We start from the raw sequence: 25914 nt of genomic DNA on the forward strand, positions 1-25914 counted from the left end.
AATCTCTGCTGTCAATCAGTCGTTGTTTATACTTGTCACTGCATGGGCAAGTGTTGAGCTTACTTTTTTTTTTTTTTTTTTAGATCTGACCACAAACTACAAGAAACCAAAACTTTTACCTACATTCACCAGGTACAAGATGAACATACCAGGGGTTGAAGTCATAAAACTTTGCTCAGTGCTCACAGCACAAAAATCATGCTCGAAACATGAAATCCAGCAATTTGATTGGTTGATTCTTGAGTCTGAGTACAAAAATCGTACTTGAAAGTTTCATGACCGCAAGGCCAGTACATGGACATGCTATCTATCATAGGCAATGCATACAAATAACTCTTCAGGGATCCTAAGACACACATTTTCCTTCTTGAACTGGTACCAATATTAACACTACAAAAGGTATTTCTTTAATATATTTATTTATCACAGTGTGAAAAACATAAAAATTTGCATTATTAATCAACAAATATTCATTAACAATTCTTCCACAAAACACAGGCTTACCATTATAAAAATGTTATGAATAATTTAGTGTGGCTATTTAAACCAGAAAATTTTATAGCTTAAATTGTCCAAAAAATTGAGAGAACTGTTGAGGACTCGTGATTTTTTTTATTGAAAATGTTATTGAAAAATCTACTTTATTATCTTGAGGTATTGTTACAAAATGAAATCATGCGTTGATAAGCAGCTGAGTAGCTCGTGAAGTTTAATGCTTCATTTAGCCATTTTGAATAATGAATTGTCACTCTAACATAGGCCTGTAAATAGGCAAAAAAATAAGATAGTGGAGATGTTTCCCCATCAGTAATTATTTCAGTTTATATATTATAACAATAAATAATTATCTTTTTAAAATGCTGTGGATTCTGTAATATTCATTGTGTACCATTTTTTGTGGATTTCCTGGATACAGAAGAACCACGAATTTAAATGCTCAACGAATCACAAATTTTCTTAAGAAATGTATGCAAACTTTGCCAAAATCACGAAATCAAATATCTACTAATATGCAAGTTTTCCTCAATTTACGAAAATTGGTACCCACGAAAATAAAATTAATCCACAGACGAGTTATGCACATAAAGACTCATTTCTCAAAATCAGCAAATCCTTACAAAACATATATTACAAAATCAAAAATTCTTGTACCTATTTTCTCATGCACTGAACAAAATATTTCAAGTCCTATAAAATGTAATTACACATATAAAAATTTCAAAGCAGCACACCACACAATACAAGTATCTATATAATTAATTCAAATAACAATCTGGTCCTATTTCTGCTCACATCTATTTATTAACTCAGAGTTTTTCTGCATTAAAGAAGAACTCTCTCTGCTTGGCTCACTGCCAGAATGAAACTACATGTATCATTCAAAACATCCATAACTTCATAACTAACTTTCACAGGAATTATAATTGAAAAAAAGATCAGTCGGACTGTCCTAGTCTATACCTACATTTTTAAATAAGATATATTTTTATTCAAATTAAATTTTATAATTCTTTTTTTAAAATTATGAAATATCCATTATCTGACAGAGTTATACTATAAATATATTTTAGTGTTTTCCCTAGTAAATTATAATATATGAAGTATAAAATCTGACACTTGCTGAACATCCAGTGGTCAACAGTTCATACATTTTCAGGAGCAACTTTTTGTTTATAATATATGTTATAATGATTAATACCAGTCTTTTGTCATATATGTATATTATTGCCATAGCATGTTCTATATGCTTTTGCAAATAAAATATTCATTCATTCATTCATTCAATAAGTTATACCTCTGCTTTATGGTAATAATTATACAAATAATTTGTTTGTATATGCATGATGTTTTCTGTGTAAAAGACAGCTAAAACCTGGTTTTAACGGATTTACATGAACAATTATGGATTTCCCTTGAAGTTTTTTTTAAATGAAATGAAAATTAATGTTGAATTAGAAATACAAAAATCTGTGTAACTTTATATTGTATTTTATTTATAATTACACCTTATGTAAGAATCCTGGATTTTGATTGGTTGATAGCCAGTGTATTTTTCACCAGTTTACTGTTATCAAATGAATATCGTTCATTTTTAAACGCCGCTGGGGTATATGCAAAAAGGATATGCCCTTTTTACCCTCTCTGCCGTGGTATTTGCCAAAAAATACTCTATCCGACTGGATGCTTGTAACATCACAATCATCAATGTGTTTTTGAACATTAACATTCAGTGTGATTGAACAGATATAGCATGTTCTTGAGGGGTATTTGTGAAAAATACCCCTCCTTAACATGATATATCTGTTCAGAACACAACTATCTGAAGCTAAAGCAAAAATTAAAAGCATTCAGAATAAAAACAATGAATCTGATTAAATACAAATCCTGTGCCCATGCTTCACCAGCAAGAACCTGACAACGCTCTGTTCTACTCTCTATTCTAAAGATCTTTTGTAATCCCTCTGATTTTATTTTAATGATACTGTCTCAAAAAGTTTATAGGCAGATTTATCATTGGCTGATGTAATAACTACCAAATCAGACAGTAGAAAAGAGTGTTGTCAGATACTTGTAACAAAGAGTGGACGCAGGAACTATATTTTAATCAAATTGGTCTGAAAACTAAAGACAATTAAGGAGATCTAAAGAAAATGATATAAGTACATGATGTCAAGTCATATCTGTTTTTTTTTTCCATTATAATAATGTTTAATTTTTCCAGAAATGTTACTTCTTATTTAAGTTATTTGGTAGGTAGAAAATTAAAATGTGATGGTTTAGTCATAGACCCCTAAAATATTTTATTTTTTCTCAGGAGTATGAAGAGATTTAACTTCAAAATCCTTAATGTGCAGGTTTCAGAAGGTTGAACCTTGAAAAATATATGAAAAAATAATTACTTTGCAATTGTCATCTGTACTATTTTTGAATATTTGCTTTCAGATGTATTGTTATTATCCATAACCATACAGATATGATATTAACTGTTGAAATTCAATACTTTACATACTAAAATAGCATTTAGGCCTTAACTCCTTAAACATCTTAATGGTAAGGGACAAAATTATTCTGAAAATGTTATGATTCTAAATGAGCATAATACCAAAAGTAATAGTTAGCTTTATCAAAAAGAAGACAAGAAACAAAAATAATGATCATTTTGCACAAAAAACAAGACTCATTATCAGTAAATATTGAGGTAAAAATCACTACATCCACCAAAAAAATGCTTCAAATAAACTACTGTACTACAGAAAGACAATTATACATACAAGTTTTGACTTTGGGAGCTTAAATACTGATGAATGCATCAAAACAAACTAAGGTTATTTAGAACACAATTTCTATAGATATTCATAAAAATAGATGACTGCATTTAAGTATCAATGTTGAACTGATTTTAAGTATTAAAAATTACACAATAAGGGTAACTTGATAATTACAACAACTAGAAAATGCAATAAAATGATGAGTCAACAATATTTATGTTGTTACATTTTTTTTCCTAAAACTGGTTTAAATTCTATTTATAGATCTACAAAAATATAATTGAGAAAGGAAATTGGGAATGTGACAAAGTGAGAACAACCTGTCCAAAGAGCAGAAAACAGGTGAAGGCCACCATTGGGTCTTCAACACAGCAACAGTTGGTTAAAACAAATATCAGGTGTTGAGACAAAAAAATGTGTTTGAACAGCTCTGGAAAAGGTTCAAATTACAAAAAGTAAATATTTGTTTAACATGTAGAAGTCTGGGTGTAATAAGTTTTAGTACCTAGGTTTACACCTACCCACAAATTGTCTACTATCTAGCAATATAACAATGCAGACTTACAGTCAAAAATAAATTTTAAAGTCAATGATCATATTAGTTTGTGAGAAAAAATACTTGTGCAAATTAAGTTAAGGAGGTACATAACACTACAGGGAGATAACTCTGAAAAATCTGCTGAACGTTTTAACCACATTCTATTGTTAATTTGAGGAAATATAAAAGCTTCTCAATTATCAAAATTTGTGTTTGTTACTCTGCTATATATCCAAAGAATTTTTTCTGATAAAGTGTGTGGTTGAAGTTTTTTGAAATTTTTCATTTTGTCAAAGAGTCAAAGTAAATATTTTTTTCAAAATTTTATGAAAATTAAACAAGCATGGGACCACCTCGATTTCATTGCTTTTACTATTGTTTTATAACTGTGATTGTCAAATAACTAAACTTTCATACACTCTGCCGCCTAACCAAAAAGATGCCCATCCTTACTTTTTGATTATGAAAACAGAGAAAAAAAAAATAATTGTGCATTGTTTATAAAGTGAGGTATATCAAGTGCATTATCTAAACTACTGTCGATCATTAATGTGCAATGGCTACTACTTTAATAAATAATTTAAGGGTTTCATTTAAAAATCAAGGGATATAACTCTTTAAGAGTCAACAGAAAATTATACATGTAATAACATTGTCAAATTAAATCATCAAATTTCATGAAAAATAAGAAAAAATATACTAAGGGAAGACAAATCAGAAAAAGTAAGCTCTGTTTACATGTGTTTACAATAATGCCTTTTTTATTTATATTTTTGACAGTTCAAACAAAAAAATATTTGTGTTTAGGATTTCTCTACACACTCTAGAGCTCTGCCCTGATGATTTTATAAGAATATTCATACCTTAACAAAACTGAAGGTTTTTTTTTACTTCATATAAATTGTTCAACAATATATGAAAGACTATAGTTATCAAACCATATTTATCATTCTTGTTTGTTCATTAGTATATAGATTACAAATAGTACTTATGCTAAAATGATATGTATATTTTTCTGGTTCTTAACATTATTAATAATTCCCTTTTCTTCCCAAAATAAATCTCGACATAAGGTCGTATAATTCTTTGTGGAGAAACCCTCGATACACTATATTTTGCTTTTAAATCTAACTCAAGACCAAGAATATGTCAATTTAAATCCATCATTAGGGCAAACAAATAATCAAAAAAATATTAAGAGATGGTTCACTGTTTACACTGTCAATTCTGTTCTGGTTAAGTCAAGTGGAAAGGAACCATTTCAGCAGTCATATATTATCTAAAATATTTATCAAATTATTCTTCATCTATGTGGAAAATTGTTTGTGCTCGTAGCCATTGCAATGTAATATCAAATGTTGTAAAGCTAACTCCCACAGCTATAGGTCCTTTGATCCAGTTCATACTAAGTCCTTTATATAATCCCCTTATAATTCCCTCTTCTCTGTAGGTACTGGTGGCTGTTACCCAAATACCAGTGTAGTCGTTGACATGACCCGTACAACCTAAAACAGTAAAGTGTAGCAATTAACCATCAGAGTTAAAAATGTTAAAGTTTAATCAATAATTTAGTCTTATAAACATGATTTTTTATTAGTTGTTATTGACAGTTTTCTAGCCGTCAGTAATTGTGAGTACTTTTAGCTCTGTTTCTTTTGTCTTTGGGATGTACAAGTACTTAGCCACGTCCACTCTGTGTTTTTATTAGATGTATTTCTATTTGTATCAATCTGATGAGTCAAGCCATTTTCAACTGATTTGTATTGTTTGTTCTTATGTTGTACTTTTAATTACACCACTGCCCCCTGGTTAGAGGGAGGGTTGGGATCCTGCTAACATGTTTAATCACACAAAACTCTGTATGTGCCTGTAATTCGGTGGTCGTTGTTTGTTGCTGTGTTACATATGTTTTTGTTTGTTATTTTGTAAATACAATTGGCCATTAAACTTGTTCTTGTTTAAATAGCTTCACATTTGTCGATTTACAAATCAATAAAATCTATCAAAATAGTTCTGAGTCTCTTAAATTAACATGAGCTCCGCCCCTTTCCTCTATATTAAATTTTAATGGCCCTGGACCTAGCAGACATACATTGAAATCTGATTCAAGACAAACCCAATATTTGCTGGCAAAGATATCACCACTCTTTCAAATAACTTTAACTTTGCAAGTCAAGAAATTGACAATTATAGTGAATGTCTACTTGGATTAACATTTTCTCTGACAGAGGAACAGATGCATAGACCTGAAAACATAATGCCTCTAGATGGGGCATAAAAACCAAATTCAAGAAATAAAAATTTCTATTACTATACACTAACTACAGGATATTTAAATTGATAAATAATCATTTGTAAAGATCTAAAAAGGTGTATTACATACCAGCTGTTTGCATCCGTCGTCTAACAATATCTAATGGATAAGATAGAGATTGTGAAGCAAACCCAGCTACAGCACCCATACACCATCTCTCAAAAGGCTTGGGCTCTTCTCCTTTAGCATATTCTAATAAAAAATATGTCATATAATACATTCAAATTCAGTCATATTCATCAAATTTGACTTTTCAAAGATTAAGCTATTTTCTCAAAAAATAAAAATGTTATAATATTTATTGAAGAAATGAATGCTTCTTTTTGTAATTTTATAGGGGTGTAAAAGTATTGATCAAAGCACATTTTGTTTGAAGTGTGGAAGCATTGTTATGTTTATAAGGCCATGAAATAAAAGTTTTATCAAATTTTTCCTCTATGTTTCTGTCCACTTTTTTTTGGAAGCACATATCATCGTGAATGATTCATTTCATTTTGATATGAGGGTTAAATGATGTTGATTGTTGCTAGCCAATTAAACTAGCAGATTCTCATGAATCATACATGTAATGTAATAATTTGTTTTATTATGCTTCAAACTTTTTTTCCATTTCTGAATAAAACAGATCTTTTTATTATAACATTGAATAATAAAATTACCTGCATGGCTTTTCTTCAGTGTTTCATATGTGAAGAAACTAGTCCCTGAGTACATAGTTGATCCTAGAACTGTAGGCAGATAGCCTCGCCATAATGTCCGAAATCCTTCCTGACGATATGTCTTCATTATCACTTGAAATAAATTAGAATACCTACAAATATAAAACCTTTAGTAAGTATATATGTTAATTCATCTATTAATTCATGTAATACTAAATAAGATGAACAGGACTTAGACTTTGTAATTGAAAAAATAAAGTTGATTGACAATGACTTTGTACTAATACAAATATAAATCTCTGTTAGCTTTACTTACAGATTTTTTTCTGTGACAGCCATCCTTGCCCTGACTAGATCCAGAGGATATGTTAAAGATGTGGATGTTATACCAGCTAATGATCCAGCTAAAAACCTCAAATGTGGGGGTAAATGCCTGTAATACATAAACAAATTAAGATTTTAAAATCCAACTTCAATCTTTAGAGCTAAATTAGGATTCAAAATTGATGTTTTTTTTTCTATTTTAGTCCTTCATTATACATACACATATTTTATGACATTACAGTTGTAAACCAAATAGGGTGAGTCTGTTGGCCATTTTCATATAATATTGGATTTCTAATTTGTATATTCTGTAGACTCTCAAACATTTAACTTGTATCCTGATTAAATCCTTTTCCCTCTGGACCTGTGATGAGTGATTAAGTGATTGTTTTAAGAATACATAATATATCAAACACTATGAAATGTATGTGCAAACTTTCATCAAGAGGAATTTTTAATATTAAGAATATAATAATCTACTAAGATTTTGCATTTGAAAGATGGCATAAACTAGATTTTTCTACAAAAATTACAAAGAAAGCACATAAAAGTACAATATATATATATATATATATATATATATATACAACTCGTCTTAACATCAACCCAACAATGTTAGATCTGTAAATTTGCTTTCGCAAATTTTTGGTTCTTCCCTCGCCGGGATTCGAACCCATGCTACTGTGATATCGTGACACCAAATCGCCTGCACTGCAGCCGTCCCGCTAGACCACACGACCACCTGGGCTCTGATATATATATATATATATATATATACTCAAATGAGAGGTGTCATTCATATATAGACTCACATGGTAGTTAATACTTTTGTCTGCACCTGCATACACATGATCTTCATTTGTGGAAAATTGACAAATATAAAAAAGAAGATGTGGTATGATTGCCAATGAGACAACAAAAGACCAAAATGACACAGACATTAACAACTATAGGTCACCGTACATCCTTCAACAATGAGCAAAGTCCATACTGCATAGTCAAACTCATTTGTTTGTTTACATACCATAGTTTTACTGGATGTTCATATACATTGTATGTCATATGATTATCATATTAATATAATCAAAGAGCAGATTGCTCTGAAGGATACGATTGCCATAGTTTTCATTGATACATGTATTAGTATTATTTTCAAAAATAATTCAAATGCATCAGTCAGGGGCGCTACTTAAACAAGTAACTTTTTTAGTCATGTTAGTTACTTATAATATAGGTAATTTTTGTTTTTAAAAAATATAAAATTACTCAATAGAGTTATTTTTAATTTCAATAGAAGCAGGGACTAAATGTAGTTTTCATGAATTTTTACATCATGTTCTTTCATAAATTTAAGAATTTGTAAGATTTGAGAGGAGAATAGAAATAAAGGATTACTTTAAAAATAATGATAAAAATGTTACTTGAATAAGTTATTTTGTACATCTTTGAAAGAATTAGTAATAATGCTTATTTAAGGAACATATGTAATTGTTTTGGGTTACAAATTATAAATAACTTCAAGTCTTAATTAATTCATAAGTTTCTATCTATTTATATCTGTCTACCTTCAAGATTTTGAAGGAAAACGATATTTTAATAGTCCCAAGTGACCAACCTTTAACCATGAAGCATCGATATCAAATATAAGTGCGTCAGAAAAGCAATTAGTGTTTCAGAAGGATTAGATCTTATATTTCATGGGAAAAATAACCAGATGACTGTAAAAATTTGTTAAAACTAGTAAAGTTTGTATAATTGGTCACCTATAAAAATAATATTTAGAAAAGTTACTAATATAAGTAATCTTTAAAATAGCCTCGTTTTCAACATTAGTTATATATAGGTAATTTTAAAAGTTACTTGTTTAAGTAATGCCCCTGACTGTGCATGTGTTAAATGCTCGGTAAAATGTAATTTACATAATCTGAATAGTTATTCATCTTTAAAAATAGCCAATCCTCAATACAAGTGTATGAACAATGTACTTATTGTGTTTTATTTTTGTACTATCAATTCCAAAGTTTACTTTCCACAGCAGTCACTGAGAGTGAGAGAAGGTATTTCACTTTGTACCTTATCACCTATTTCACTACTTGAATTCTAGGAGGAACTCCATTTCTAACTCTTTAAATATTTAATTTCCTTTGGGTCAATGGGCATGACTCCTTTCCTTACACATTTCTCTATTTAAATTGCAATTGCATTTAATATAATATGACTTCTATCGACAGAACGAGTTAATTTTTCTAAAAGCATCGTCGTATTTTGATTCAGAATTGACAAAAGTATAAGGGAGACAACTGTAAGCGATAATATGGAAGACTCCATTTCGTCTGAAGGGGTGTTCTAGTTACACCTTTATGTTATGGACTACATTTCTTTTAATTTAAATGATGCATATGATTTCAAATTATGCAACAACAGTAATCCGCAATAGCAGACAGACATAGACAGGATCTCGTGAGTTTCAAATTAATCAATGGAGTGGGGAATCCAGAGCAACCATTCAATCTGAAACCCTTTGAAGTCAAAAAAACCCTAGACTTGTGATTTGTAGCAAGGACATATATTAAATGTTAATTAAATGACCTCCATTTCTTTATGGAAGTACAATATCAAATATCAGTTTCATAACGGTGACATATAAGAAAACTCCACTTCAGTTCTTACATGACAGAAAAAGATAATCATATAATTGATTTATCGATCGGAATTCAGAGAACTCTCGCATGTTATCAAAACTGGGAAATTCCCTGTGACGTGTTTCTAAATTTATAAAAACAATATAAATACTGCTTAATTCTGATTTTCCGTGTTTATATTTAAAAAAACACGCATATAAGTAAAGGGAAATATTGAAACATGAAGATTATGAGAAGAACATTATAAGACAGTTGTTTAAATTCAATCTTTTTGTTTGTTTTTACCATTTGAAACAAGACAATCTTAAGAATCTGAGATGTTCCTTAATGTTTAGAATAAAACAGTTGACGTGAGGGCATGGACCTGAGTCAATGGTAAAAGTCTACAGATTGCTTGAAAGCAATCGTATCCAAAAAAACTATATAAATGCTTAATGAAACAAGAAACTCATGAAACTTACTTTTTCCGTCTATTTCTATTTAGCATTCGTTTATACTGTTCATGGGCTGTGTATTGTATTGCAGCATACGGAACAATTCTCAACATTGTGGCAGAATTACCTCTCCATAGAAATATAAAACCTTCATGTTTTACTGTATGGAAAATAAACTTAAATGCTGATTTAAAAGAAAATCGTCTGTTTGATACTGAAAGTAAAAAAAAAGAGTTCATACATTTGTCATACAAAAGTTTTAAAAAGTTATTCAACATAATAACATGAATAAGCTAGCATAATTCACTGTTAAATGAATGTTCCAAGTACTGAAACAAAATTTATTAAAAAGGTGGAATGGCCAGATAGACTGCAAATAAAACTCTAAACAAGAGACATTTCCCATAACAATATTATTTTAGGAAGCTTTTCATATGTTATGATTCAATGAAAATTGTAAACAGAGCCTCTCTAGTGGAGCAGAAACTGTCAGCCATTAAAGAGCACCTTATACCGTACTAATCTTTTGAGGTTTACACATGTATGTATTACTCATTCTGAAGTTGTTTGTGTATTGTGTTTTTGGTCAGTCACCCTTATTTTTTTTTATGATTTGACCGGTGTAGTATTGTTGTTGCACCACTTTTATGTAGACAAGGTGAACTATATATCAAAATTTTTCAAACTTCAAATTGTAACCTTTTCAATTGCGAGTTGAGGCGAGAGGCATACCAATTTGGGGTTCACCCCACAGTTTACATATTTATATACCACAAAAAAATCTCTGTGTTTAACTGTTCAACTTGATCATTGAACTTACTAGATTTTGCATCTGCAATAGTCTGGCATTCTCTGCGGGATCTACTTATGACAGTCTTAAATAATGCTCTAGAATTTAATTTGATCAACTTACCCTGGAAATTTATTTTTGTTCTGTCTAACGGTGCTATTACAGTTTTGGCTACCGCACCTGCGACTGCTCCTGCCACCAAAGATGTGATGATCTTGTTATGGTTAGGGACCTATAATGTTATGAGCATATATTAATGTTATAAGTTTATCCTTTTACTCAGTCTTCCCTCATCACATCAAACTTTTGATGTGTGAAACTACTGTTAACTAAGATAAGCATTAATTGTATGCAGCATTAATTTTGCTGACATTGCAATAACTAATCTCCTATTTTACACAAAATTTGCATAATATAAACACACACACACATTTCTGAAAGTAGTTTTCAGTTTGCCCTCTGAAGATCAACCTGAATATTTATTTGTGTACTATTGACTATATTTGTACTGTTGTTTGTCTGCTGGCCTTTTTCTTTTTTAGTCCTTTGTGTTGTCGGTTTATTTTCCAATTATTGGTTTGAATGTTTTTTTGGTACATGTACATGTTATGTTTCACACCTCTTGTACTGTCATATCACTATCAGGTAATTTTAAGTTGTAGTAATAGGAGCACTCAATCTTTTCCTGTTTGCCTCGAGCACTATCACTTACCTTAGAATTAAGTTTATGCTCCTCAACATGGAAATGTTCATCTCCATTTTTACCTGTCTTTGTCAGAGGAGAAGGGAGTGATATATCAGTAGTGTTCAGCACATCTACAGCAGATGTTTCTTTCAAATTTACACCCATTCAACTACATCTGTTTAACATACACAATCAAATTGTAAATAAATAACATTTACAACCATTCAGATACATCTGTAAAATACAAAATAAATAATATTTATACCCATTCAGCTACATCTGGAAAATAGAAAACTAAATCTCACAATTTATTTGACAATTAACAAGTATCTTTCTGACATGTTTTAATTTTGTGTGTGAAAGAGTCATGGATTGTTATTGACACATCAATATCTGCCAGCATTAATTATAAAACTATAAATACGAGGACTCTACATGTTCAAGTCTTCATTTGGAACTGACATGTTCAGATTATTTTAATTGAGTTTAATTGTTGAAAGGATAAATGATTGGGTTTTCAGTGTCAGTGTCAGCCTACAAAATGGGATTTATGAAATAAAAATAACTACATGTACCAAATAAATGGATGAAATCTATCCTAAACCAAACCCGAACATTAAAGGGGATCGGACAGTATGCCATTTCTTGAAATAAAAAAAAACAATAAAAATAAAGTAACTTTAAATAGTTTTTTGTTTAAAAAATTGGTATATCGAAGATAGAAGCATTAACTAGTCCAAATACACATGAGAAGAGTTTTGTTATCAATAGACACAAGGATTCCTTTTTGCAGGTTATATATAAGGATAATCCTGATCACATACAAACCGAGCATTCCTTTTTTGTTACATATTTGTGTGTCAAATTCATATTGAAGGGATATTGTGTTGTAGTTGTACTTTCAATTTTAGGGGGCAAAAGGCTACATAAATATTTAGCATAAACATGATAATTAAACATTCAGTAACTTCAGGGGAATTTTTATTTTTGAATTTCATAAACATGATAAAACAATTGAAATATTAATCATATCTATATTTTCTTGAATAGTGACATGTAGGTCATTTGTAGGTCACAAATTTTATTGTTAGATTTAGTTTCAAATTGTGGTAAGTTGATATTTTCTTTTATCTAATGCAATTTACAATTGGACATGTTACAGATTAAATTAAAATACTTGTTCAATAAAATAGCTCACATTGTTCTTCATATATGCAATTTTGTCTTTTTTTCTGTATTAATGTATTTTGGAGTGGGGGATATTATATGATTCATTGTTTGATTTGATTAACATTTTCATTATTTTTCATCACAGCAGATATCTATAATCTTTGATAATGTACATGTACAATCTAGTTTGCAAGTTCAAAAATTAGGACATTGCTCATGCTGCATGTATCTCTGCAATTCTAAAGCATTTCTGCTGGAATTTTATGTTTCTTCATTGAATTGTAAATTGTCCTTGTCCATACAATAGACACATACACATGGTATTATATATCACCCAGATGTCATAATTCATTTTATTATCATCATGATAATTATTGTTTTACTAATAATTTATAAAAACTTATTAGGTTAATTTTTGTTCAGGTTGGTTTTTGATTTTATTAAGAAGTAAATGAAGGACCCTCTTTGAATATCTCTGACAATATAACTGCTAATATGTATAAATGTTAAAGGGTTATTTTAGCACATATTAAAAAAAAATATTTCACATTTTTCATGCTTGAACTTGACGCTTATTAATCTTGTTAATCACTGTTTTAATTTAAAAAAAAAAGAAATGTGTAAGCTATTCTTTACATTGTTTGGTCAAAGTAAATAAGGTGCCATGCTATTCCGTATGTATGCATGTACAAACCCCCCTTTATGACCCTCATTAGGGAAAACTGTTGCATGTACATAGACCAACATTTTACAAGCACATGTGGGTCAAAGTCCATTTGCTTCATATAAGTCTCTGCAACATCGATTACATCCTGAATCAAGCATTCAACAAATTGATTTTATTATGCGAATTAAGATTATGCCTTATAAATAAAGAGGGGTCATCTGAAGTCTTCATGAATGTCAACATCATCAACAACATCCGTAAAGCAATGTTTACCTCTTTTTATGGAAGACGTTTTCATTATAAAACTAAATAAACGTATATTGTTTACCTATATAGGTCTGTGTTTACATCAAAAGCAATATATTTGGGATATTTAATGCTTATGCAACTAGCAGATCCTTTTACATTTTGATTGTTGCTATTCTCGGTAATTTGTAGCAGACAGTTACAATTACCTCCCTTTGAAAGAAAACAAAAACGAGATGCAAATTAATTTTTTTACGATATAGTATTTATTTCAAATGTTAGATTTCAGTAGAAGTTGATTTAAAAATAATAAAAGTATTTGGTAATGAAAATATTAAATATGTCTTCAAAACACAAATTTTATGTTTTGAGATTATCTTGTATGAGGGGAGCTAACTCTACTCGTGTAAACAAAAGTTAAAAAGAAAATGGTATGTATCAATTAAAACTGATTCATCTTGTTAAACAATTAATCTAATGATTATTAAAGTAGCTATTAATTATTTGTTTCTTTTTCTTTCAGGCTAGATACTTCAGTCAGAGTGATATAGACAGTAAGTGTAATTATTTAGCCTAATCATAACATGATTTGTCAAAAATTATAAGAAACCTGATTTATGACCACACCCACTTAGATGGAAACAAGACGTTTTGGCCATAGAGCCGGTTCGGCATTGTTCTTTTGGACATGTATCACTTCGGTCATATAATAAAGGTCGTTTCGGCCTATCTAGATAATAGTGCTACAGGAACAATAGTTAAAAAATACGAAAATTTAAATCTGTAACGTTATTTATACTTTATACATTTTTTTATATGATTTATTATACATGTAATAAGTAATGTTTGTACATTTTTGTTCTTTTCAGAGTTCAAGGAATGCTTCTTTTATCATGCACGAAAGAGTATCAAAAATGAAGAAAATCTGTCAATTATAATGAGATCTCTGGGGTATAGTCCAACCAAAGAAGAAGTATCAAAGTATTTTACAAATTATGGACCAGGTAATTAAATATGATAAAATATGGCCCACTCAGGCAAGGTAACTGGCTATAAATAATATGACCCAGATTACCTGATTACTGTTTTATAAAAAAATATAGGCCCATGGCAATTATATAACTACAGACATATATTTGGCCCAGTAAACAACATGTACTTACATCATGTACATGTACAAAATAAAATTGTCCAGGTTACTCCATACAAGTGAATGAGGCAAAGGAATTACATATAAATGGATATGGAACATATTACTACATGCAGAAAAAAACACATATATATTTATACTACATATTGAAAAAAACATATAACTAAATACAGAAAATACAACTACATATACAGAAATACATTACTAGTACATACAAGGCATGCAGAAGTATATACTACTAAAGAAAGACTCAGACCTACATGTATTTCATTGAGCAGCATCTCCTCTGAAACCATACAAAGTCAGAAATATTAGGACTTGTACTTCCTAAATTTGTCTTTGAACATGTTGAAACAAATTCATTTACACAGAAAACACCAATTCTTAAAGAAAAGTAATCTAATGTAATCCATTACATATGAAATAAGGTGTAATTGTAATGTAATTGATTACATTTTATTAGCACAGTAATTGTAATTTAATCGATTATATGGGGACGAAGTCCCCTATATATATTACAGTAGAAAATTCAATAAAAAAACAAAAAAAAAAATCGGGAAAATTTCCCGAATTTTTCATTGTACTAATGAACTCAAAATCGTTCAATTTTTTTTGTCGCGTTTTTTAATTTCCGGATCTGCGCAGAAAACATAACTCTACTTCCTTCTTCCTGTCTTGTTGTCGTGAGACTTTGATTAGTCTAGTAAAATATAGGAACTCAATACCAATATTTTATTTTTAATCATTCTTTGTCTTTGGTATTAATAAACGTTACCTAATGCATTATGTTTCTTTGTTTACATTGAACATGACGTCATAACTTAAATAACGTTTTTTCCAAAATTTAAACATTTATTTCTTAATTAACAGATATAGAATTTGCATCTTTCCTGGAATGTATGCATGACCACAAAGGAGTAGAAAATCCAGAAAAAGAACTGATAAATGCCTTTAAAGCTCATGATACACAGAGTAAAGGCTATGTTAATGCATCAGAAGTTAGACATATCTTAATGAATCTAGGAGAAAAATTAACTAACCGAGAAGGTATGAATGTATTGATATATGATTATATTACTGAGCTGTGGATTTGGTATTTAGTCAGGAAATTTATCTGATTGAGTTATGTTGTGTAATATTGTTTAGATCCGCCAGGCTGTTTGACAATAATTTGTATTTAAGTATATACCAACTAAGTATTAAAATATTTGGTTTAATACATAGTCATATTATGCAGCTTCAGTTTTAAGAAATATAAGTAAATTGAGACTGGAAATGGGGAATGTGTCAAAGAGACAAAATCTGACCATAGAACAGACAACATCAGAAGGTCACCAACAGGTCTTCAATGCAGCGAGAAATTCCCACACCGGGTGGCGTCCTTCAGCTGGCCCCTAAACAAATATGTATACTAGTTCAGTAATAATGAATTTTCATGCCATACAAAACTCGAAATTGTACACAAGAAACTAAAATTAAAAATAATACAAGACTAACAAAGGCCAGAGGCTCCTGACTTGGGACAGGCGCAAAAAAATGGCGCGGTTAAACATGTTTATGAGATCTCAACCCTCCCCCTATACCTCTAGCCAATGTGGAAAAGTAAACGCATTTTATACGCACATTAAAATTCAGTTCAAAAGAAGTCTGAGTCTGATGTCAGACGATGTAACCAAAGAAAATAAACAAAATAACAATAATCATGATAATAAATAAATAACAACAGACTACTAGCAGTTAACTGAATTGCCAGCTACAGACTTCAATTAAACAGATTGAAAGATTATGTCTTCATCATGTATGAATATCAGGCACAATCCCTCCGGTTAGGGGTTTAGTATCTGACCATCATAACATATATGAGAAGAACATAACTGTGTCATGCCAACAACTGGTTTTTAAATAAATGTGTTTAGTTCCGATGCAAAGACCCTATAAGTGAACCAATATAATATATATAATGTATAGTTGTAACTCTATCTCAGATCTGCAGGGAAGTCCTTTCATGTGTAAAGAAACTTTGAAATTTTAAAACACCCTCTGAGCATGGATTTTTTATTACAAAATTCACGTGGCTCTTATAGTATTCAAAGTCTAATTTAACATTTGTCAAGGAAGTTCATTATTTTATGATTTTCAGACCTGTGTGGTACAATCAGTACTTGTAGTCATTCAGTATTTGCTGAAACTTTCAATTTTGATAATCCCTCTGAGCATGATTTTGAATCAATGGTTAGTAACAAATGGATTTATACAGTTTATACTTTGAACAACATTGTGGCATAAGAATGACCTTGCCCATATATTGACTTACTGCTTTTATAATATTGCAGAGCTCTGCATAAGATGATAAGATGATAAGGTTAACATATCATCACACACAAATGTTTTCAGGATTTTTACATTTTTTGTCCCTATATATATATTATGTACATATTCCTATAAAAAATATTTTAAATGTTTTCTGAATTTTGATTTTGAATCCTCTGTACATTTCATGATCAACCATACCATCTTTTCTGGAGCAATTATGTAATTTTATAATTATATGGTGTGTTTTATTTTTACAGTTGAAGCAATGTTGCGAGATGCAGGAACACAGCCAGGTGGACAGATTAGATACAACGAATTTGTGAAGACATTGTTGACTCCTGTACCAGATTATTAAAACATAGAACTTATATATGAGAGTCTCAAGTATGGCCACATCACAAAGGCATCTTTTTTGTTTAGATTGACATACACCGTAAATCATGCAAAATAATTTACTACCTTATTTTTTTTTAATTTAAAAACATCCTTTTGTTCTTTTTTCCCCGGATAAAAAATGAAATTATATTTTAATCTTGAAAATATAAATAAAAATGATGTGGCCATACTTTCCCCAAAATTACTACAAAATTTGTAAAATGCAAGCATTATTAGTACACAACAATATTTATGAAGCATACCGTCACATAATAAAAAATGTTCATTTATACACAGTTAAAAAAAAACTATGTTTCTACATGTCTATAATTGATTTTTTATACATTATATTTCATTTTATTGTATAGATTTTAAAGTAACATATCACTATCAGACATTCCATGTATAACTAATGTCATGAATAAGTTGTCTTTCATATAATAAGGTTGTAAAAAAACATGTATTACTGCTTTGCTGTACCTAAATTTGTTTCACTAGACTATACTTGACTACAACTAAGGAATTGTTTGTACAAAAAGGTTATCTGTTAGCTTTTTCTTGAAAGTATCTGTTTATAAGATTTAATCTAATTCTTTATTTGAAATGGATTGCCAATGGGAATTCTTTATTTTCGAAATTTGAATTGATATTTTTTTATTTATAACACTTCAGGCTATCCTTCTTAAATAACCACCACCCATCACATTTTAATAGATTTGCCTTTGGACACCCTCCCTCCGTTGTAAATTCTTTTCATAATAATAATAATTTCAAAATCAACAGGATAATTTTGATACTCATGTTTTAGAAATGAAAAACAAACCTCATATCATGGGTCAAATTCCCAATGTTAATGGTGTTTTTAACCAATCACAATGTTTTGTTGGGCTGTCTTAAATATGTTACCCAGAATGTTAAAGGTTCTGAAACAGAAAAGTACAAAAAGTGTTAAACCACACTAATTTGTGTAAAATTAATTGAATAATATGTACTTGTCTGTTGTGCTTATTGTTATATTTTATTGATATATTTCTACAAAGAATAAAAAGTTGATATTTGTATTATTTCTTTTTGTCACCCACACATCATGTAGTAGGGGAGTTTAAATACTGGATTTTATTTTGTCTTGTTTGTTTCTGCTCTCACTTGTTTAACTTTTGACAGATTTAATGAAACATTTATCATATCATTATGTTTATATCAGCAAAATCTGGGAGGAGTTTAAAATAAAGCAGTGTTAATCAATTTTTATGCCCCCGCCGTAGCAGAGGGGGCATTTAGTTTTACCCTTGTCTGTCCCTACATACATAGAAATAAAAGGGTCAATACCACAAAAGGATTTATTTTGGGGTATATTGTACCAACAGTTTAGGAATTAGGGGGTCAAAAACAAGCACTTTTATACAGCCACAAACAAATTTTTGTGTCCTATAATGCTATCATGTCGTCTGCGTCGTCTTCGTCATCCGAAGAAGCATTTAGTGTCCAGACAATAACTTTAGTTTTAGTAAGTGGATCTCTATAAATTTTTACAAGAAGGTTTAATACCACAGAAGTAAGGATTTTTGTACTTCTCAAACAATAACTTGTGTTTAAGTGCATGTTATCTCTGAAATCATACCACAAGTTTCCATACCATAAAGGGATGGTTAGTAATGACTTGGGGGGGGGGGGGTGTTGTGCCTCAAAACGTTTTGGAATTAAGGGGCTAAAAAAGGCAAATTAGGGGCTAAAAGAGAGGAAAAACAAGGTTTTCCGAAAATGATTACTTTAGATTTAGTGAATGGATCTCTATAAATTTTTACCAGAAGGTTCAATACCACTAAAGGAAGGTTGAGATTTTGTGGGTTATGGTCCCAATAGTTTAGGAATTAAAGGCCAAAAAGGGGAGCCAAAATATGCATTTTTATAGTTTTCAAACAATAACTTGTTTAAGTGGATGAATCTCTATGAAATTATACAACAAGTTTCCATACCATTAAGGGATGGTTAGTGATGGCTCAAAATTTTTTGGAATAAGGGTAAAAAAAAAAGGGGAATTAGGGTAAAAAAAGGGGGGACACAAGTTTTTTTTCCCTGGTCAATGGACAATTAAGACAATTCAAAAGCAGTGTAAGGGAGGTAATTCTAAAACAGTTAACATACAATGTTTGGTAGGTTCTGATTTACCTCCCTTACACTACTTGTAAATAAGGCATAAAGAGTTTGGGACTTATTGCAAAAAAAGGGGGTTGGTAGTAGTCTTCAATTTTTTTTTTCCAAATTTTTCAAATTCCAAATTTTTGAAAAGTTTGGAGAAGAAATTTTTAATTGCACAATATTGCATTGTGTCAGAAACTCATATTATGTCAAAAATTTATCACAATCCAAATTCAGAGCTGTATCAAGCTTCAATGTTGTGTCCATACTTGCCCCAACTGTTCAGGGTTCGACTTTTTCGGTCGTATAAAGCTGCGCCCTGCGGAACACCTGGTTGTAGTTTATGGACAATAAATTGTGTGTAAGTAAATATAAGAAGATGTGGTATGAGTGCCGATGAGACAACCCTCCATCCAAGTCACAATTTTAAATATGTGAACCAATATATGTAGGTCAAAGTACGGTCTTCAACATGGTGCCTTGGCTCACTGGCCCAGAACAGCAAGCTATAAGTGGCCCCAAAAATTACCATTCAAACAGGAAAACCAATGATTTGACGAGAAAATAGAAACACATCATGTATGGATCTCTCTAAATTCGTACCACAAGGTTCCTTATCACAATTAAAGCATGCAAAGGAAAGGCTGTGATTGAGTATGGTAGTAATTGCCTCAAACATGCAGACAAAAAAGGGGCCAAAAACAAGCACTTTTATAGTTTCCAGACATAAAATAACTTGTGGTTAAAGAGTACGGATCTCTATAAAATTCCATACAACAAAGGGAAAGCTGAGATCGATTTTGGAATAATTACTCCAGGAGGAGGGGAGAGGTTTAAAAGATGGGTGGCTTTTTGTGAATATATATAAGAAGATTAGGTATGAGTGCAAATAAGAAAAATCGCCATCATCCAAGTCTTAAAGTATAAAAAGTTAACAATTAAAGATCAAAGTACGGTCTTCATCAAGGAGCCTTGGCTCACACCAAACAGCAAGCTATAAAGAGCCCCACAATGACTATTGTAAAACTATTAAAACAGGAAAACCAAGGTCTATTTAAAAAGGACATGTGGTATAATTGCCAATGAGACCACTCTCAAAAATAGACCAAATGCCACAGAAATTAACCAAAGGTCACCGTACGGCCTACAGAATAAATAGCGAAGCCCATACTGCATATCAGTCAGCTATAAAAGGCCTCATCTGACACGAGTAACACTTAAACACCACATCAAAACCAACCACTGAACGGGTACCTGGCTTAGGACAGGCGCAAACAAATGCAGCGGGGTCAATCGTTTTAACGAACGCCAACCTTCATCATAGGAGCCGAAACATTACAATATGAATATACACTTACAAAATGTATTTGTATTTTCGTCGCCTTTCGTGTCATTGTTTGGTGTTAGTGGTTTCTGTTGACTTTTTCACCAGTTGACCTGTTGCAATGCCAAATATCTACTTAAATGCAAATTTGATTCACTCTTTGGTCTGTAAAATTTCTTTCCATCCATAACCCGCTCGACCAACTTTGCAATAGTTATTCTTTAAATTGATGAAGTTTTTGATAAAATGGTGTTCGGTTAGTCTAGTCTTTTCTGCAGTGAAATGTTGTTTGAAGTGGCTGCTACTAGTTTGATAATGACACATATTAACTAGAGCATTCTTGCTGCTTATAATTATCTTTATTTATAATGAACTTGTCCCAGAAGTTACATTTGAAAATATTTTGTTAAAATGTTGACTTATTTGTAGATCTTATTTTTCTGAACATTATTGCTGTTTACAGTTTATCTCTACATGTATCTATACTAAATAAATATTCAAGATAATAAACAAAAACGGCAAAATTTCCTTAAAATTACCAATGCAGGGGCAGCAACCTAACAACGGGTTATCTGATTCATCTGAAAATTTCAGGGCAGATAGATCCTGACCTGAAAAACAATTTTACCCCCATGTCAGCTTTGGTCTAAATGCTTTTCAGAGATATAACTCCAAACCTACATTTTGGTTGGTTGGCCGGGTCACAGGACACACTTTTAAACTAGATACGTCAATGATGATTGTGGCCAAGTTTGGTTATTTTTTTTTAGAATTTTGTAAAAGTTAACGACGATGGACGACGACGACGGACGACGGACGCCAAGTGATGAGAAAAGCTCACTTGGTCTTTCTAAATTTTAATGTCTGTAAATAATTGATAGCTGCAATAACATGAATAATATAACTTCTCTTTTATGTAAAAATCTGAAAATGTATAAATATGTATAGTATGATAGACAAAGAAACAACTATAGACCATGCAAATGACGTAAATTGTGTCTAGTTTGAAAATCACTATCAGAAAGATATATGGTGTTTGTTACTTTCTTTCAATACGTCTTGCCTTGGCCAGCGATTTAACTTAAACATGCTACCTAGGATTTAGTGCATGTACTTACGAGATTAAATATCAGGTGCACTAAGTTTTCATCCACGTGTCAAGGATAAAAAGATAAAGGTATCAACTATCTTATGTCCTTATTTCTATTATCTTTTTTTTCATTTATTTTTGGAAAATGCCTTACCTTGAGTTAAAAGGATAGATTTTCGTCAAATTATTTTTCTAAAGATAGTGATTCTTTACGATTTAAGTTAATAATTATGTAACCAAAAAACTCCTCTCTTGTACGTATCATCAATTTTAAAAATATAAAATATGTAATATAATTCATAGCTCTATGAAAGATGTGTGAATGTTTGGTTCCGAAATCAATCTTTACAGACTTAATAAAACCTTTGTATTTAGCAGGTAAACTAAACATTATGGCATTTATATATGAAGAAACTGATCAATAATCTTCAGGGAAACCCTAAACGGACTTTTTTTACACACTTTAATGTTTGTGTATCAATCGAATGCGATGACATAAAAATAAGCATGTCGCCGCTTCAATCGTTCAAAATTTTCATCTTCGTAGTGCGTTGGCTATGCAGTTTATTTCCTGAAAGATGGAAAATTAAAATCACAAAAATAGTCCCTAATCAAATTGAAAAATCAAAAGCTCAAACACATCAAACGAATGAACAATACCTGCAATAAGTAAGTAAGTAAATTTTATTTAGAGTCGGCATATATATATACACAATAACAGACAAAACATTCCTGACTTGGTACAGGCATTTTCTATGTATACAATTTTGGATAAAAACTGGTTTTATAGCTAGCTAAACCTCTCACTTGTATACACTTGTAGAATGAATCATTCTAAGAAGAAATAAGAAACTGCACAATGACGACTGTTTACATGGTTAATTTCCTTTGAAATTGTTTAAACAAGCAAAATTAAACGGAGAGAAATACAAATTATTGAATTCTACATACTGATTTGTAATAAGTAACAAAAAAAAAGGATAATTCAAACATTAATTAGAATCAAACAGAGCTTTTCTGAGTTTCGGGTCATTTCATGAATGTTGCGTTTTTCATGTACATAGTTAATTCCAGGCCTGTCTGTAAAAGTTAACAGCAAAATGCTGTGATATATGTTGGTTTGTAATGAAAAAAATATAAATTCATTTTTGGAAAATACGGAAAGTTAGGAAAACGTACAAAAAATAAAAATCGAAACGTTGCTCGTTGTTTTCTCCATCATGAAAAAGCTTCTGTTCAAGTTTCATAAAATTGTGTGATGTTTAGAAAATGTTTTAAAAAAACCTGAAAATACAGACGAGACCTAAGTGAGTGTTGATAATGCTGATACGGACGGAAAGTGAAATCGCTATGTCTCACGAATTTTGATGCGGCATGACAAAATGCTGAATACTTATCGAAATAAGTTGCGACTATATACAAGTAAATAACAGTACTTATATTTTATTAAGAACACATTTATCAATATTAATACGGATTCGGTGGATCTGGCGGCGGTGGCGGCTCTAGAACAACAGGCCATGGTCTCATATTCATGTTGTCGTCAGTAATGCTTGCTACAGATATCTCCTTAATTTCTATAAAATAAAACAAAAAGTTTAAAATTGCAAGTATTACCAATCTTAGTAAATTCCATCTATCGTACATTGTAACTCGTTACTCCTCTGTTTACTGGTAGCACAGTAAAATTACAGTCCTATATTCTAGTAAACATACCAGGGGTGAGGGAGTAGACTCAATACTGAAAAATGAGAGGGAGTAATTTCTTAAGTTGCAAGCAACCCATTCCCCCCAAAAAATAATAATAAATAAATCAAAATAAAATAAATAAAAAAATAAAAAAAACTTTCAATAATCTTTAAGTCATTGTCCTAATTCAGTTTCATTTTCTATTTACAATGAAAAAATATCCCAAAAGAGTACATAATTATGCCTGGGCTCCTACGCCAATGCATAATATTTATCATGAGTGGTGACAGAGACATATATACACATATTCATTGTGTATATATGTCCCTGGTGGTGATTAGCAAAAGCAATGGTACAGTAATTGAATACGAAAAAACCGGACATATATGATTTTTATTCAAACAGAATACAAATTGCTATAATTATTTTTTATACAGACTACGGTTTCTTTGATCTTATATAATGTATTGGGTGCAGTTTTCTTAGAAAATAAGTGTAAGAACTGTTTGAAATATTTTGGTGTATGTACTTCAATTTGAGATATTATATTTATTTTTATGGCCCCGTATACAATACTTTTATTTTTTTAATTCTGTCGTATGAGTGTAACAGACAATCTCCTTTAGAATAACTAAGTTCTACCTTCCCAGGCCTCTGGTTCAGAGGTTATTGCTGTTGGAAACTAAACTAAAATGTTATTTGTTTATGTAATATGTTTTACGTAACTATTAGTTTAGTTTATATTTTTATAAGGTACATAATGTGTATTCTCTCATGTAAGATGTCTAGTTTCATAAAATACCAATTTTTATCTCTGAAAGTGACATATGAATATTTTTACTTGTCTGTATATATTCATTGCATACATGTATGCTGTTAGATGCATATAAACTCATAACCAACATTCCATTTTATGTAAATGAAACTATACGTATGCAAGTATCCGTCGTGTTATGTCTGTAAAGATAAAACGTTTCATTTGTATTGAAAAGAGGGAAACAGGATACTCGCCAGATCATGCAGCATATACTATTACTGTACAGGCAATATACTTGAATTTTCTTTCCAACCAAATATAGAAAGAAGATGTGGTTTGATTGCCAATGAGATTACTCTTCACAAGAACCAAATGGCACAGACATTATAAATAACTATAGGTCACCGTACGGCCTTCAACAATGAGCAAAACCTATACATACCGCTTAGACGTTACGCACGTTATTGCGTCAATACATGTATTCAACAAGTCCACACTAATAAACAGCTTTTCTATAAAATCATAACAGTTAAAATATATAAAACTTATATCCATAGACTAGACAGGTAAATACTATTTCGAAAAAAAGTGCAAATTATTTTATCATACTTTACTATAGTCTAAAATAAGGACAACGTATTGACAAAACGTCAAAAATATGCGTGTCAGACGTAACAGACTATACGCATAATAACTTTAGAAGGGAGTTTGTGTTCTTCAAAACAGTGTTATATCCACGAAAATTCGAATGAATGATATGCTTTATATATAAAGTATTACAATATTACTGAATATGCGTTCCTGTAACGATCAACGCTATTTTTTGGTAAAAACAAATAGTGGTCATTATGGTCAGATTTTGGAAAATGTTAAGTTATCAAAATTTATAGGTTTTAAAATATAAGATTATACGATATTTCGTTTGTGTAAATTATGCTCACAAAAGTTCATACATAGACCATAACAGAATCGAATTTTTGCAGCACTCACACTTCATATTAAAATGCAACGGCTTCTGGCAAATGTCTTGCAAGATGTCCAATGTCGGATTTTGCCGCTTTTTACAAATAAATTGGCATTTGCAACACTATTCATTGAAAAATTAGATTAGTTGCATGCTACATAGTGCTTTTCCGTAATTGTGCTTTAACTTTGCAAAACAGCTACATAGTTTTTAATAATTTGCGTAGTCAAAACGACTTCGTTTTCAAAGAAATGAAATGTCTTGCAAGTTTGTCCACTGGACGATTTTCATACGTTTTCAACGTTGTCTATTCGGGGTACGCTATTTATGGTGGATCATCTGTATTTTTCCTCAGACAGAATTTTCTTGATGGTC

The 25914-nt window shown here is 30.7% G+C and overlaps 2 protein-coding genes across 3 annotated transcripts; one reads left to right on the forward strand and one right to left on the reverse strand.

Annotated features, from left to right (window-relative positions):
- Positions 1 to 400: 400 nt before the first annotated feature.
- Positions 401 to 13949, reverse strand: LOC143052764 (mitochondrial coenzyme A transporter SLC25A42-like). Of its 2 annotated transcripts, none has more exons than XM_076225870.1 (8): positions 13821 to 13949; positions 11683 to 11889; positions 11094 to 11202; positions 10208 to 10394; positions 7097 to 7213; positions 6781 to 6932; positions 6191 to 6313; positions 401 to 5312 (listed from the first exon to the last, which is right to left on the reverse strand). In XM_076225870.1, the coding sequence occupies exons 2-8, from the start codon at positions 11818 to 11820 to the stop codon at positions 5104 to 5106; spliced, it is 1035 nt and encodes a 344-aa protein (XP_076081985.1). In that variant the 5' UTR covers positions 11821 to 11889; positions 13821 to 13949; the 3' UTR covers positions 401 to 5103. The 2 variants fall into 2 exon arrangements, with proteins under 2 accessions (XP_076081985.1, XP_076081986.1); XM_076225871.1 differs by having other exon boundaries at positions 11683 to 11830; positions 13821 to 13942.
- A 173-nt stretch (positions 13950 to 14122) lies between these two features.
- LOC143052765 (calmodulin-like protein 4) lies at positions 14123 to 17571 on the forward strand. The gene is made up of 5 exons (XM_076225872.1): positions 14123 to 14169; positions 14262 to 14292; positions 14608 to 14742; positions 15759 to 15935; positions 17459 to 17571. The coding sequence occupies exons 1-5, from the start codon at positions 14167 to 14169 to the stop codon at positions 17554 to 17556; spliced, it is 444 nt and encodes a 147-aa protein (XP_076081987.1). The 5' UTR covers positions 14123 to 14166; the 3' UTR covers positions 17557 to 17571.
- Positions 17572 to 25914: the final 8343 nt, after the last annotated feature.

Source organism: Mytilus galloprovincialis, chromosome 11 (assembly GCF_965363235.1).
Source record: "Mytilus galloprovincialis chromosome 11, xbMytGall1.hap1.1, whole genome shotgun sequence".
Lineage (NCBI taxonomy): Eukaryota > Metazoa > Mollusca > Bivalvia > Mytilida > Mytilidae > Mytilus > Mytilus galloprovincialis.

What these genes read in the sequence shown, in the direction of transcription:
- LOC143052765 (XM_076225872.1), top strand. An exon ending in TTTTACAAATTATGGACCAG is followed by an intron (nt 14,743 to 15,758) that starts GTAATTAAATAT and finishes CTTAATTAACAG; the next exon opens with ATATAGAATTTGCATCTTTC. An exon ending in AAAATTAACTAACCGAGAAG is followed by an intron (nt 15,936 to 17,458) that starts GTATGAATGTAT and finishes TTATTTTTACAG; the next exon opens with TTGAAGCAATGTTGCGAGAT.
- LOC143052764 (XM_076225870.1), bottom strand. Translation starts at nt 11,820, where the DNA reads ATGGGTGTAAATTTGAAAGAAACATCTGCTGTAGATGTGCTGAACACT. An exon ending in GCTGTCACAGAAAAAAATCT is followed by an intron (nt 6,933 to 7,096) that starts GTAAGTAAAGCT and finishes TTATATTTGTAG; the next exon opens with GTATTCTAATTTATTTCAAG. An exon ending in ACGACGGATGCAAACAGCTG is followed by an intron (nt 5,313 to 6,190) that starts GTATGTAATACA and finishes TTACTGTTTTAG; the next exon opens with GTTGTACGGGTCATGTCAAC.